Source organism: Desarmillaria tabescens (assembly GCF_030435595.1).
Source record: "Desarmillaria tabescens strain CCBAS 213 chromosome Unknown EV420scaffold_27, whole genome shotgun sequence".
Lineage (NCBI taxonomy): Eukaryota > Fungi > Basidiomycota > Agaricomycetes > Agaricales > Physalacriaceae > Desarmillaria > Desarmillaria tabescens.
This window is the reverse complement of record NW_026848326.1, coordinates 397286-412434: the sequence shown is the minus strand read 5'-3', so window position 1 is coordinate 412434 and position 15149 is coordinate 397286. Positions and strand designations below refer to the sequence as shown.

Below are 15149 nucleotides of genomic sequence, written 5' to 3'. Positions count from 1 at the left end.
ATAATTTGTGTCGCCAGCTTCTCCATGAGTAATAGTACAGTCTCAAGCATCAGAGGGCGCCTAATCCTTATATGTTCCGAAGACACCGCGCACTATTTTGGAACAAGCGAGAGACGAAGTTGATCTTTACACAGTGGGGGTGAGCTGGAGCGAGCCGGTCACTCTGCTGCTACTTCAAGTGATGGTTCAAGTGAGAAAGGCGTTGTGCAACGTGGATTCAACATGGATACCGGTACCCTAAATGTCCGGCCCGGATTGCCGATCCTTCCTGGAACTTTATTGTTACGAGAATAAAATAGGATGTACGAGATCTGTAGTTTCTCGCTTGCCCGTAGCTACATCCGCGACTATCCCTAGCAATTCCCTATTCCCTCTCTTGGAAGTAGCGATACAGTTCCAACACGTATACTCAGTGTTATGATCTAGCTAACAATACGTCACGTAGAATATAGCTACGATAGTACTTGTGCACAAGATCAATAGGAAACGAGTTCTTTTATCGAGAAAGGATCCGAAAGAGCGAAGACAAGCATTCAGCGTAACCTTCTCACTAACTTAGATTCACTTGAAATGAGTAAAAAACTCAGTGATAATTTGGATGATTCTATCTACTGGAGTTCTCGAAGTATATATAGAATATGCTAGTTGTTTTAGTATTTAGAAGTAACCAGAGAGTTAAAGAAAGAAAAAGAAGTACGTAGAAAGTAGCGACGAAGGAGAGAGAATCTGCGTGGTGGATCGGGCCGATATCCGAAAGGGCAAGTGCGGGCTCTAACTACGGATATCCATAACACTCAGACGCAAGATATGGCTCAATGTCTTTCCTTAGTGTATAAGAAAATTTCCTCCTACAGCTGCTACGAAAGCCAGGAGGAGCCAGTCAGTTGAGTATATATATATATAAACAGCTCGCTTACGTTTCTTGTACAAATCAACATGAACGCGCGCAATCCCGCGGCTAATCAAAATAGGGAGATTTTCCTCAATAACGGATTTGATGTGGGAATGTTTCGAAAATAGTGTCTTGGCACTTATCATGAAGACAGTGACAGCGAGCGAGCGGAGGGAGGTGCGAGATAGAGCAATATCCAATCTCTTCCAACCAGTGTAGTCCACTACTGTGCTAAGTTGACATTTGGCTACGCAGACAAAGAGGTGCACACAAGAGCATTGCATAGTTGGGGACCTCTCAAAATGTTCGATCCACCAGTCGAAGACATCTTGCCTTAGGCGAGAATCATTTGTCTCGATGACGATAGATTTCAAGCGTTCAATGGGGAGATACTGGGACCGATCTGGAAGGATATCATCAGCTGATGTTCGTCCCGAAGAAAGAGAGCATGTAATACCTGCTGGTCGTGTTAACAATTGAGAGACGCGAAGAACCTCGAGAGAATGCGCAGTCAGGTTCATCAGTCGACGCGCCTGATCAAACTGGCCAGCTTCCTCTAGGAATACGTCAAGAACACGCAGTCGGCCCAGATTGACAGGGGAGAGAGCAGGTGTTGACAGTATAGCTGGTATCTGACTCATTTTACGGAGAGACAGCTCGGTGATACGCGGCCGATGAGAAGCATCGAAACCAGCGCCGAAGGGAGGACGATCATTACTATCGATGGTCGTTTTGAAGCAGGAGAACTGACTCAGATTGGGTGAGTGAGATAGGAAAGAGTAGAAAGCGTTGGAATCGGGAAAATGCGTGTGCATAAGGGTGATGGACACGAAGGGCCGTGATGCCAGGGAATCAATGAATCGCTGAGATATGGATTTCCAGTCCATCCCGCAGAGCTTGATAGTATTGACGTTGTGGAGCACGTCAATAAGTGAAGGAAGCTCCGTTAAGGTGGATATCGTTTCGTAGCCTCTAACGTGGGGCCAAGGACTCTGGAATATGATGGTGAGGGATGTGGTGAACGAGTGGACTCGGAAGAGGGTAAGGAATTTTTGACACTCAGAGATCGACCGAATCGTGATGTGGCGGAATAGGTGCTCTCGTGCTCTGCGGAGGAAGATCCTGCTGATGAGGCTGCACGATTTGAGGATGCGCCGTGCGGTCTTTGTGTCGGAGTTGTTATATATCTCATCGATGATGGCGTCAATGAGTTCTTGCGGGAGGGAGTATATCTAGAGAGCAGATCAGCGATAAGAATATCGTTCATCATGAATGTAGTTACCTTGCTGGTAGTGTTAGAAAGATAAGCATATTTCGCTATCTGGACAGATAAACCGGGTGCTGCCATTTGGATTAAGTTCCTTATGGCTTCCTGGAGAATGTCATGTCATACATAAGAGCCCTAGAACGAGACATACGGTCATGCGTTGCATTGTTCTGAGATGGCACTGGCGGCCTTGAGTATCAGATTTAGAGTGCGCTTATTCTGTGTCCTTATCGCTAGGTCCAAGAGGGAGAAATGGAATGATAGGCGTGTGCGGTAGAATTTCAGTTTGAGTAAATGGTATGAACCCTGCCCTAAAGTACAAGCGGTCATGGGGTGGACCGGGCCGGATTCCCTACATTGTGTTGAACGGCAGGTCTGTTAAGCGCCAGATCAAAGGGGTGTTCCGCATGTAGCAGCACGTAGGGACCACGCAGTCTGGACAAATTCAGCAGGGGCGACAAGATTATCTCTGGGATCTGCATCATTTTACTTGCATTTTACGGAAAGACAGAGTGATGCGTGGTCGACAAGAGGTATCCAAATTAGCACTGAACAGGGGTTGGTCGCGATCGATGGTCATAGATCTGACAAAGGTCTGGCGAGGGAGATAGGAAGGAATAGAAAGCCCTGGAATCTGAGATGTTAGAGAATCAATGAATCTCAGATAACAATCTCCAGTCTACTTAATATAAATGTACTGCTGGTTGAATATATATTTGAAGTTGAAGACCCTCTTTGACAACCGCCAAAGCAAGGTATCAAATTCGTCAACCGATGACTGCTAGTGTTAATGATATACGGAGAGCTCGGTCTCGAGAAGGCGTCCATGGTCGTAGGAGCTCCGTCCAGGAAGGAACAGGATGGAAACCGACAAGACGTCCTAGTTGGACGACCAGACGATTTGGTGGGGGTTGAGGGGGATAGTCAGTTTGGAATACCAGGCTATGAATCTCATTAAATATTCTCTACTCAATTATATACGATCACCGCTTACCAATTCTTCAAGAGAAGGCGTGAACTTGGACGGCGGCATGATAACATGACAGCTTCTGATATTGACGATGTGTTTGAGAAAGTGCTGTGTGGCTAGTAGGGAGAGGTGCGTATAACTTTACCAATGCAGAGAAATAGAGTTCAGTTGGAAATTTCGCCACAGATATTAATGCAACGCGTTGAGAACGTGAGTTTCCGTTGAGCCATTCTTATGATACGCCTAAAGGGTATATATAGCCGGCATTCGCCTCGTTCGACAGGACGATGGATCTCAATCATTTTAAGATGAAAATGTCTGTTGCCCACAGCTAGGAGCGTTTTCTTCCTGGTTACGATCCTCAACGGTGGAAGATTTGAGCTTGGTCAGGAATGGATACTATCAAAGAGCTATGCTGAAGAGACAATACAGAAACTGCAATAATGCATATCGTCTCGTGATTTCAAGGAAGAGCCAGCGCAGACAGCTTGACATGACCCTGCACTTCTACTTCCTTCCGTCATCATCGCGGTTAGGGTCAACCTAGCCCTCGCTCTTTCGCAAAGAGCACAAGACATCCATGCTGCTCAAAATTAGTAGCACATCGTCGGCGCACAAGTTGATAGGAATCAGCGGAAGATCATCACAGTCTGGGTGCTGAATCGTCATGGCTAAGATGACGCATAATGCGATTGATGCATCATTTGTGTCGCCAGCTTCTCCATGAGTAATAGCAACTAGTAAAGTCTGGAACATCAGAAGGTGCCTAATCCTTATATGCCCCGAAGACACCGCTCACTATTTTGGAACAAGCGACAGACAAAGTTGATCTTTACACAGTGGGGGTGAGTTTCGCACTCTACTGCTACTTCAGGTGATGGTTAATGTTCAAGTGAGAAAGGCGTTGTGCAACGTGGATTCAACATGGACACGGCGTAAAGGTCCAGCCCGTATTGCCGATCCCTTCTTGAATCCTCTTGGAAAAGTATAGATACATATGCGAATACTCAGACACAAGGTAAGGCTCAACATATTCCCTTAGTCTGTATTAAAATTTCCGACTAGAACATCTATGAAAGGCAGGAATCAGTCAGTTGTCACATTCAGCAATATGAATAGCTCGCATACGAAAGTTGTGCATTGCCGGCTGAACACGCGCAATCTGGCAACTCATCAAAATAGGAAGATTTTTTTCGATGGCAGATTTTATCATGGATTGCGTCGAGGCTGATGTCATGAAGACAGTAACAACAAGCGAGCGGATGGAAGTCCGAGACAGAGCAGTATCCAATCTCTTCCAATCAGCGCCGTCTGCTAATGTGTCAACAACAAAGAGGTGTACGCAAGAGCACTGCATAGTCGGGTACCTCTCGAAATGTTCAATCCACCACTGGAAGATACCTAAGCCATAAAGACGTATGTCGATTATGATAGATTGCAACTTTTGCAAGCGTTCAATGGGGAGATAATCGGACGGATCTGCGAAGATATCATCAGCGGGTGATCATCCCGAAGAGGACGTAATACCTGCTGGTCGTTTCATTAAATAAGAGACGCGAAGAACCTCGAGAGAATGCACAGTCAGGTTCATCAGTCGCCGCGCTTGATCAAATTCGCCAATTCCGTCTATGACCACTTCAAGAATACGCAGGCTCTGCAGATTCACAGAGGAGAGAGCAGGCGACAACAGCATATCTGGTATCTGATTCATTTTCCGGAGACGCAGCTCAGTGATACGCGGCCGATGAGAAGCATCGAAACTAGCGCTGAACGGAGAATTGTCGCCATTATCGATGGTCGTCCCGAAGCAGGAGAACTGGCGGAGGTTGGGTGAGTGGGATAGGAATGAGTAGAGAGCTTTGGAATCGGGAAAACGTGTGAGAATAAGAGTGACGGAGGCGAAGGAACGTGATGCCAGGGAGTCAACGAATCGCTGAGATAGGGATTTCCAGTCCATCCCGCAGAGCTTGATAGTATTGACGTTATGAAGCGCGTCAACAAGAGAAGGAAGCGCTGTTAGAGTTGGCATTATGGGATATCCTTCATCATTGGGATACCGACGCTGAAAGATAATGGTGAGGGATGTGGTGAATGAATGGACTTGGGGGCAGGCAAGGAATCTTTGACACTCGCGAATCGACCGAATGCTGAGATGGCCGAATAGGTGCTTTCGAGTTCTGCGGACGAATATCCGGCTGACGAGGGCACAGGATTTGAGGGTACGGCGGGCGGTCCCTAGGTCAGAGTCATTGTGTATCTCGTCGATGATGGCGTCAACGTGTTCTTGTGGAAGGGAGTTGAAAGTCGTCTGGAGAGCAGAGAAGCAATAGGAATATCGTTCACCAAGAACATAGTTACCTCTTTGGTTGTGTTAGCACGATAAGTACTTTCCACTATCTGTAACGATAGATCGGGTGCTGCCGGTTGGACATCCTGGATAATGCCATGTTATACATAGCATATCAAAAGAATAAAACGAGACCTACGGCCATATGTTGCATCGTTCTAATATGGAAGAGGAAGCCTTGAGTATCAGATTCAGACAATGCTTATGATGAATGTCACGCTAGGTCCAAGAAAGAAGTAGTGATAGGCGCGGGCAGATACAGACGATAGTGGTAAATTTGTTTTTCGTTGGAACAAGCCCTGCCCTAAAGTACACGTGGTGACCAAGCAACCGGGCCGCACTCGAAGCTTGATGATCCTAGGCTATGCCATGTGTTGACCGAAAGCAGACTCCGCCGACAGGAATCATGAAAGTGTCGACTCACAAGATAGGCCACGGATATTGAGGGACTTCATCAAGTTCAACGCAACAAATATAGATTAGCATCATGGCGGTAAACAAGAAAATACTTGAATACAACTCGAACTCGCGCTAACGGATATGGGGCTCTGACTCTGACCCGGTTAGTTGATTAGACACTTTATTATCTACGAAATCTAGGGAAATTCAGTTGACGCAACTCAATTAACAAACAGCTTGCATACCATCGCACATAATTTGAACTTGGAAACCTTGCGACTCATCAAAGTTGGAAGACTTCGCTCGATAGCACCTTCGACCGAAATCTCATTACGGGATCTTCAATGAGAGACGCAGAGACGCCTTGCTGACGAAAATGTCAACCATGAATGAGCGGACGGATGTGCGAGACAGGCTATCGTCAAGGACTCTGCAAGCAGTGTAGTCCGCCTCCGCTCGAACACTGCATGTGGACCCGTGAAAGAGGAATTACACACTAGAGCGGTGCACAGCAGGGTAGCTCCTGACATGCTTGATCCACCAGTGAAAGATGCTTGAATCACGCGACTAGTGTAATACTATATCACGGTAGATTTCAAGTGTTGAATGGAAAATTATCGAATCAGTCTGTAGAGATATCATCGGCAAGTCCGGTCATCCCGGAGAAAACGAACACGTAATACCTACTGGTTGCATTCGAAATTGTGAGACTTCAAGCGAATGAATATCAAATCCATTAAGCGCCGTGAGGTTCCTCTTCTAGCAACACGTAGAGAACACGCAGCCTGGACAAATTCAGCGGGGCGAGAGTGGGTGATAATGCGATCTCTGGTATCTGCCTCGTTTCATAGAGACACCCTGGCGATGCGTGGTCGATAAGAAGCATCGAAATAAGCGCTGAACGATGGGAAGTCGTTGTTATTGATAGTTGTCATAGAGTCAGAGATCTGATAAAGGTCGGGCCAGTGAGATAGGAAGGAATAGAAAGGGGTGGAATTAGTGAAGTGTGGTGATGGTTCGGAAGGAACGGGACGCGAGAGAATCAATGAATCTCTGAGATAACGATCTCCAGTCCATCACAGAGCGTTTGATTTCCTTGAGATTAGAAATGATGCGAAGTACAGCATGAAAATCGGACCTGGTAGACATCGTATGCACCAGAGGATGGCGAACAGTCCAAACAATGGTTAGGGTTGTCGGGAAGGAAACGTGCCAGGAGGAATGTCATAGCGCAAATAATTCTTTACGCTGGCGATCCAAATTTCGAGCTGATTGTAATGTGCCGCAGGAGAGGCTGTATAGTTCTGGGAATGGAGAGTTTACAGACTAGACGGCAGGACTTGAGAACGCTTCGTGAATGGCCTACACCGCCTGGCTAGTCTTTATAGAGCTCGTCGATGATGCCGTCGACCAATTCATGGGAATAAGAGGATATCTGGCATTGCGTGAGCGTGGTAATTACTTACTTTGATGGCAGGGGGAGAAGAGAACCTGATCTCAGCTATCCGAACCGCTGTGATCCTCCGATTTTTCTCCCGATGAGTACTATCCATCTGCGAATTGGAGGTACTAATAGACATCGCGCGTGTAAAGCTCCAAGAATGTGGCTGCAGTGAAGGGACTAAAGTGTATGCGCCATAGGTGTGGCATTTGATTATGGTGACGTTCGGCTGGAGTCCAGGATTTAAGAATAACATGGTTCTTGCGATGCGTATACCCACTAGTAGACCGACGTCTGGGCTTGCTGTACCAATGGGTTCCAATTACTTCACGGCATGCTCGCCAGGTGTGTCTACAGAGTGTAATTAGTACGGGTAATGAAAATATGGGGAATAACTTCACCTTTTCCTGTAAAATCTTGCGGAGAAATTGCTAGAGCTACAGGAGATCTGCACATAATCTGCTCATGGTCTGGAAATTCCATGACAGATAGCTGTACTGACTCGCGAGCACGTCCACAGGCATTCTGTACATTCTGGTTCGAGGGATGTAATCGCACAGAGTTCTTTGCATCGGAACATTTCATCGTCCCTTTTCATGGACTATGAGCGAGGGCAGTAGAGCGTCCTAGGGGTTATCGTCGCACCATTAGTTTCTGTATAAGATATAAACGACAGTGGCTTGCCCTGACATACGGATAGTACATCCTTCCCATATCCTGGCGCAAAAAGGAGGTCGGTATTGATACGGTCCTATGAAATGTTTTACGATGAATAAACAAGACGTTAAAAAGGCGCTTACTTTCAGCACATCCCTCCTTCCTCCGAGATGCTCTCTCGTTGGGTTGCGGCATAAAAACACCGTGCATTTAATAGGTATGAATGCTATGCATGCCTTTCAATGTCCGTAAGAATCGGAAAGAGTCATCCGGACGACACGAAAGCGCTTACAGTTCATGATGAAGGCATCATTGTGACAAAGATATCACTCAAGATGGATATGTAAACATTGCATTTCCCTTGTGCCATGCATAGCTGCTGGGGCCGACGAGGACCTTGAATCATGACATTCTAGATCGTTAAGCATGCGGTAGTATCTCCATTTTGATGGATGTAACTCCGGTACATACCCGATATCAGTCAAGTGAATGAGTCTTATTCATCTTACTGTCCTTTTCGGAGGACAGACACAGATACAAGGCCCCATTCTACTGAATCTCGCTCTGTCGGTGGTGTACTATTTTGAAGTTCGCTAGAGATATACTGTGCTTTGTTAGCAGTTACCCCGGGAATAAACGAAAACTTAAAGCTGCAAGCACTTCCATTGTCTGACCGGGGCAGATCGGTGAGGACAAGCGCGTTTGCTTACATAAGTGACGCGTCTCCATTGATCAGGAAATAAGAACAAACAACGCCTCCTTTTTGTCTCCTTACGCGACGGCACCGACGCACGTCCTTCCCTTCTCGGCTTTTACAGGTTTCAACCCAATACATTTCATCAAACTAGACTCGTATGATTTGTTCAAAATGTGATGTCCCACTGCCATGTCTGCTTTGCCAAGAATTGCTGATCAATGAAGGCCGAAGTTCGCGGCATTATCATGGTACCCTGATGTTTCTCATACCGAGTCCAGTATTACTCACTTGCTACACTTATACGGATCTTCTAGACCAATGATCCCGCTAAAGTCTGGATCTTGACGCCTCGGCTGGAACTCAAACCTGGAGTAGCGGTTTGGCCGAAGAGCCTACCATGAGGGGGTTCAACGTTCAGCTTTGATTGAAGTTGTGCAGCTACTCCTCCCTGAGACGATTTTTAAATTTTCATAGTAAGTTCATGTACGCCTATTTCTAAAGTCGCCTCTACTGACTTCTAACAGGGTGAGGTGCAGGTTTTAACATGTCCATGCTATTGTGCGATTGGACCAGTGTAGAGGGCGTACACTAGCTTTCAATTGAGAACGGTGCCACCAGTGTACTCTACGCACACATGTGGATGATGCCAAGCTTCTCTTGATCGGTATGTTTAAAGTGCACGCGTAACATTGAACGTTTCGGATTTAAGCATTGATACCTCAATGGTTTTCGCATATTTCACCCGGCCGTGTTGCTCCAGAGGCTTAAATCCTCCTACCTTCACATCTAGAACAGCTGCACGAGCGCTCGTCCAGGTCTATTTCTCGATTTGTTCTGGTGTAATCTAATTTTTTAGTTGCCGGAGCGATAAACGCGTGCTCCTAGCATCCGTGCCGGTCACTAGAAGCTCTCATGGGAACCTACACCTTGAAGATCCATTCCACCTCAATGTGAGAACATAAACGCTGCAGGGATACGTGTATGTCTCGGAATAAATCTCTTCCTAATGGCTTTGTTTACAGTCTTCAGATTATGATTCTGGAAGAACTTAGCTCAACTAGTATCAACACTCATGACGTCAATTTGGCTCTGATGACCACCAATGAACTTGTTTCGTGCTCACTGTAAAGGTACGGACATCATCTCATAGCTCTGTACCTTTCTACATGACTAATGACGACAGTGCCTCTAGCGCGAACAGCTCTTAATTAATCCATGCGTTATACAATTACTTCAGATCAGCCCCTTTTGTCGTGACCTACTTGAGGCAATTTTATGCAGACCGTATCGACTGTGAGGTCTAGTGAGGTACAACAGTAATATGTTTCTCATGTTTATCAACGGATCTCTAAATGTCACAGGCGCTAGTTGTCACGAACATGATATCCTAGCTTGTTCAATAGATTCTGTGGAAAGCTCTCATCCGAGTCTTGGCACTCGTATACGTTTCAACACAGATATAAAGTGAGTTCGGAGGTCTGTCTTGCTCTACAAGTCGACATGGCCTTCTATCTCTTTTCCCTGCTGGCTCTTGCCCTCGTTCTCCCTAGCTCTTGCGGACAACGACAGGGAACTATCGGTCCTGTGGGCGACCTCGTCGTCTCCAACGGGAAAGTCAGTCCCGATGGCGTTCAACGCTATGCCGCATTGGCGAACTCACAAATAGATCGCACGCTCATCAGAGGAAACAAGGTTGCTCTCTTATCCGTCCTTCCATGATGCCATTTACGAGTGTTGTGTTCAGGGCGATAAATTCCGAATCAACGTCGTCAACGAACTCGACAACAATACGTATCTACAAAGCACATCTATCGTACGTTGGTTCTCTCCTGCTACATCTCCTCATCTCATGCCTTACTCTAGCACTGGCATGGCCTTTTCCAGAAGGGAACTGCGTGGGCCGACGGTCCCGCTTTCGTAAGCCAGGTAGTATCGAGTGATTTCTACCAGTGACCATCGTTACTAATCAAAACACAGTGCCCTATCGTGACAGGAGATTCTTTTCTCTACACTTTTGATTCTGCCAACCAAGCTGGAACGTACTGGTACCACTCTCATTTGGGTAGGAATTTTCTTCTTTATTACACTTGTCCCGGAAGATGATATTGATCGCTCTAGCTACTCAATACTGTGACGGGCTTCGTGGGCCTTTAATCATCTACGACCCCCACGATCCACATGCCCACCTGTATGATGTTGATGATGGTATGATGACGCGCCTTATTGCTTGTACCGTATAATGACTCCGCCACAGAGAGTACTAGCATCTTGACGTTGTCGGACTGGTACCATACAACCGCGGCAAATTTAACTTTTCCGTAATCTTATTTTTCTGTTATATTATGTGAACATGTCTGATAATCAACTCGTAGCACTCCGGATTCTACACTTATCAATGGCTTGGGACGGTATGTTAATTTCACGTTCAGCGTCTGGCAGAGGACATTAATTGGTAACTTAGGTGGAGTGGAAACGCTACAAGTGATTTAGCTGTTGTGAAGGTCAAGAAGGGAACACGGTACGTGTCTTCCCTGTGCGTCCTTCCATGTTCCTCTGACGAGTACGATGTAGGTATCGCATTCGAATGATCAACGTTGGGTGCGATGCGGCGTTCAATTTCACTATTGCTAACCACACGATGTGATTACTACACTCTTTTTTCGATGATTCTTTTATTTACCGGTGATGCCCAGGACAATTATCGAAGTTGATGGTGTGAACCATGTTCCATACACTGTAGATGAAATTCAGATCTTTGCCGGTATGTTCTTCACTGTCTTCTAGAAATGAACGCGAACTAACCGCTCTTTAGCTCAACGATACTCGTTTGTTGTACGTTTTAGCTTCTTTTTGGAAGCTTCATGGAGTTGCTGATATATGTCCTAGTTGAACGCGAACCAAGAGATTGGAAACTACTGTACGTCTCTCCTTTTCAACCACCATAGACCATTCCTTGACACTGATATCGTAAGGGATCCATGCCAATACCAGTGTCGGGCAGGCGGGTTTCGAAGGTGGTATCAACTCTGCCATCCTTCGATACGATGGTGCCGCTGATGAAGAACCTGCTTCCATGAATTTCACCAGTGTACTGAGAATGAATGAAACCCAGCTGGTGGTAAGTCCTTTAATTTTGCCCAAGATTTTCACCAAAACTGACGAACGTCTCCTGGAAGCCCCTCGAGAATCCTGGAGCAGTACGTTCCATATACCTTCACTGACACTTATCCATGGTCTGACCTTCAGTAGCCCGGATCCCCTGAACCCGGAGGTGTCGACGTTGCGCTTAACCTAGCCTTCGATTTTCCTGTATGTCTTCTCTCCTCCCCCTCATCTCATCATCGTTTCTGATTGTAGTCATACAGGCAGGCACCGGAAGGTTCACAGTTAACGGCATCTCGTTTATTCCCCCGCCGGTTCCGGTTCTTTTGCAGATTTTAAGCGGTGCACAGGGTCCTCATGACCTGCTTCCCAATGGCTCCGTTTACTCTCTTCCATTACATTCCACGGTTGAAATTTCTATGCCGGGAGGTGTCCCTGGGGGAGGGGTGAGTCTTTTCATACTTATGGACTATGTCGTCTGATCTCATTAATACTAGCATCCGTTACATTTGCACGGCGTACGTTTTCATATAAATATTGTTAGTTTCTCCATCTCAAAAATTTATTATGATTAGCACAACTTTGATGTCGTCCGAAGCGCCGGTAGTCATGTGTACAACTACGAGAATCCTGTGAGAAGGGACGTAGTAAACATCGGTGGTGCGGGTGACAATGTTACGATTCGGTTCACCACCGACAACCCTGGACCGTGGTTCCTTCATTGGTCAGTGTCTTTTACGACTGTAGATCGATAATGAGCTAACATCTCTCTGTAGCCATATTGAATGGCACTTGGATGCGTGCGTATTCACTTTCCCAGGTCTGCTGAGCTTCTAATGACATCTCTGATAGTGGATTCGCAATTGTTTTTGCTGAGGCTGCGGAAAGGTGGAACTCTACCATCCACCCTACCGGTATGTCCTCTTCCTCTTGTGTCCTGGTATTATCCTGACCTACGAACCCCGAAGATCAATGGGATAAGCTCTGTCCCAAATACAATGCCACGCTCCAAGATGCTCTTTAGGATGCTTCCCGCGGCAGGTGGGAATGTCATACGTGAATTTATTGAATTCTTGAACTTTTTTTTTTGTCACTGATCTTTAACCACTGCTGTTTCTCACATTGATATGATTACATGTTTATGATTTATTTGGAAATACCTTTACTCCTCACTCCGCTGTCCAAAGTTACACTACTGCAATAAAAAATGCGTCAAAATAAGCAGCCGCCAGCTGTACCGGTAAAGTGGGAAGTGAATTTGTAGATCCCAAGCCTGCATTTCAAACGTAAAACATGCGTGCTCTACCTATCGGATTCTTCTATAATCTTGTTCTTCGCTTCGTCTCATACCAATCAGAATAAAAACTCCTCCCTTCCCACCATGATGTCCCTTACAGAACCCGAAACTCTCTCGACAGACGGTGTTTCTATTATAGCTGGCCAATACGAACTTCTCATAAAGGTAGACCGAAAACCGGAAACAACAGAAGAACAGAATTGGGAGCTCAAATGTTGGCGCACTAAAAGCTGTATCCTTTCTTCGTTTATAATCATGCTGTGAGTTTTGTGGGGGTTCGTAGAAACGCTGCGGAGAAGGGAATGAGTCATTCGAACAATGGAAGCCCCGTGAATTTATACTTACCCCAGCAGGTCGAACCTTTCGTGATTTGAGAGTCAATAAGACCAAATCGCGGCGCACCTATAACATCGTCGCGGCGTTGTACAACGATTATTCGACTGCTGTTATGCGAGCTGAAATATGTTAGGACAAACCTGAAATTGAAACAACGACGAACGTACCATCTTTGTAACGAAAAGAGCTGTCTTTCTATGCAACACACTGTCACGAAAGCGATCCGAGGACAGATCGTATCCGCTAAGGACCTGTTTGATTTGCGTTCGCCTCAGGGACGAAGCTTGGACTTGCATATTGCGGCAAGACTCAAGCAATCCTTCGACACCGGAGTCGAGTGACAGTTCACCTCATAATATCAGGACACTGCCAATCTCTTGGCATCTGGAGCCCATTTCGGGAAGACCGACAATCGAAGTTGGCTCAAGCGATTTGAGTCAAGCATCTAGCAACTTGGAAGATGATATCTGTAGTAGTGGAGGAGTCGCACTCCATGAGGCTTGACGTGAAGCTGGCTATGGTGGATGTGGCGGGAAAGTCAGCTTCATTCTAGAACACTGTGGCCGACGCATGAAGATGAAGATGATACTGCTCAATGAATTAGATCTTTCGCGCGGGGCGGGACCAAAAGTACGCACTGGTATTACCCAACTTGCCAAAATTCCTTGACGATTCGCCGTCTCCCCCGGAACAATGGGCTGCCAGGCCGGTAGCGTCTAAGAGGCCGTCAAGCGATAATCCATACAAGGCGGCATGGAGACAACCAATTCATATCTCAAGCATGAGATCCGGACCTGTCAATAGGTTTTCACGCTTCCTCAAATGTACATTGAAGCCACGGAATGATACCTGGCGACGTCTGAGGTTGCTATTCAAAGCTGAAATCCTTGCCTAGGAGAAACCAGGTACAGATATAGCTATAAACACTGCGAAATTGACTCACGGTCATACCAGGGTGCGAGATGGGTCTGGTTATGAGATTACCGTGAGCGAGTTTTGCGAAGACGAAAAAGTAGATACCGCACCCGCAAGTCAAGCAAGCCACGCTCGATTAAACCTTAACAAGAACCTCGCCTCCTGATCCTCTGTGGACCCCACTTTTCCGGTCTCGTTCGACATATTTCTCTCTCCAACAAAGATGTACTAGCGGGCAAACCCTGAAGGCTGAAGCACGATTCCTTCAGCATTAATATAAACAGAAAGGAATAAATCAATCCACCTAATGACAACCTTCGATAAATGGGCAATGAGCAGGTCATCGCTGAGGCAATAGGTCGTACGACGATCATTCGACCACTATTTCGCGGGCCAAAACAGGTTCACGTCAGCACGAGCCTGAAAGTCCAATAATGGTGGACGTACCACCTCGATGATGGAAAAAGGTGTTTCTATCCCAGATCCTGTCACTGCACCCATCCCGCGCGTTGTATCTGCTTGCTGACGTCTTCATCTCGCGTTCGCCCGAGATCGAATCTTGAACCTGCATATATGCGGCAGGCATGCACTCTTCAGTAATGCTTCGATGCAAGGTCCCACGTAACGTCGATGTGCCACCTGCCTCTTGGCACCGGGGGAGCCCATTACAGGGGATTCGCATTCCATCCATGGTCGCATGCCGGACAGAACATTGACATCACTCTAGGTGATCCAAGTGGAGAACCTGGAGTGCGAGTGAATTCGGAAATTAGCAGTGTTGGTAGCGATGACGGAGGAGCGTTCCAAGGAGCTTGGCGCGCGACGGCAG

The 15149-nt window shown here is 46.5% G+C and overlaps 3 protein-coding genes across 3 annotated transcripts; 1 reads left to right on the top strand and 2 right to left on the bottom strand.

Annotated features, from left to right (window-relative positions):
• Positions 1 to 565: 565 nt before the first annotated feature.
• EV420DRAFT_605893 (uncharacterized protein) lies at positions 566 to 2405 on the bottom strand. Its single transcript, XM_060482774.1, has 6 exons — positions 2286 to 2405; positions 2175 to 2233; positions 1350 to 2124; positions 1164 to 1295; positions 918 to 1115; positions 566 to 857 (listed from the first exon to the last, which is right to left on the bottom strand). The coding sequence occupies exons 1-6, from the start codon at positions 2323 to 2325 to the stop codon at positions 826 to 828; spliced, it is 1236 nt and encodes a 411-aa protein (XP_060328612.1). The 5' UTR covers positions 2326 to 2405; the 3' UTR covers positions 566 to 825.
• Positions 2406 to 3918: 1513 nt separating this feature from the next.
• EV420DRAFT_605840 (uncharacterized protein) lies at positions 3919 to 5729 on the bottom strand. Its single transcript, XM_060482773.1, has 5 exons — positions 5616 to 5729; positions 5488 to 5562; positions 4657 to 5437; positions 4258 to 4608; positions 3919 to 4199 (listed from the first exon to the last, which is right to left on the bottom strand). Exons 1-5 carry the CDS (start codon positions 5628 to 5630, stop codon positions 4168 to 4170), a joined length of 1254 nt encoding a protein of 417 aa, XP_060328611.1. The 5' UTR covers positions 5631 to 5729; the 3' UTR covers positions 3919 to 4167.
• A 4441-nt stretch (positions 5730 to 10170) lies between these two features.
• Positions 10171 to 12907, top strand: EV420DRAFT_1311104 (laccase lcc5; the record flags this gene model as incomplete). Its single annotated transcript, XM_060468572.1, has 21 exons — positions 10171 to 10362; positions 10415 to 10483; positions 10534 to 10596; positions 10648 to 10732; positions 10789 to 10875; positions 10925 to 10988; positions 11043 to 11078; positions 11132 to 11188; positions 11242 to 11310; positions 11364 to 11431; positions 11483 to 11502; positions 11557 to 11587; positions 11643 to 11788; positions 11847 to 11867; positions 11920 to 11979; positions 12036 to 12218; positions 12270 to 12290; positions 12348 to 12496; positions 12549 to 12572; positions 12625 to 12686; positions 12741 to 12907. 21 exons carry the CDS (start codon positions 10171 to 10173, stop codon positions 12794 to 12796), a joined length of 1563 nt encoding a protein of 520 aa, XP_060328610.1. The 3' UTR covers positions 12797 to 12907.
• Positions 12908 to 15149: the final 2242 nt, after the last annotated feature.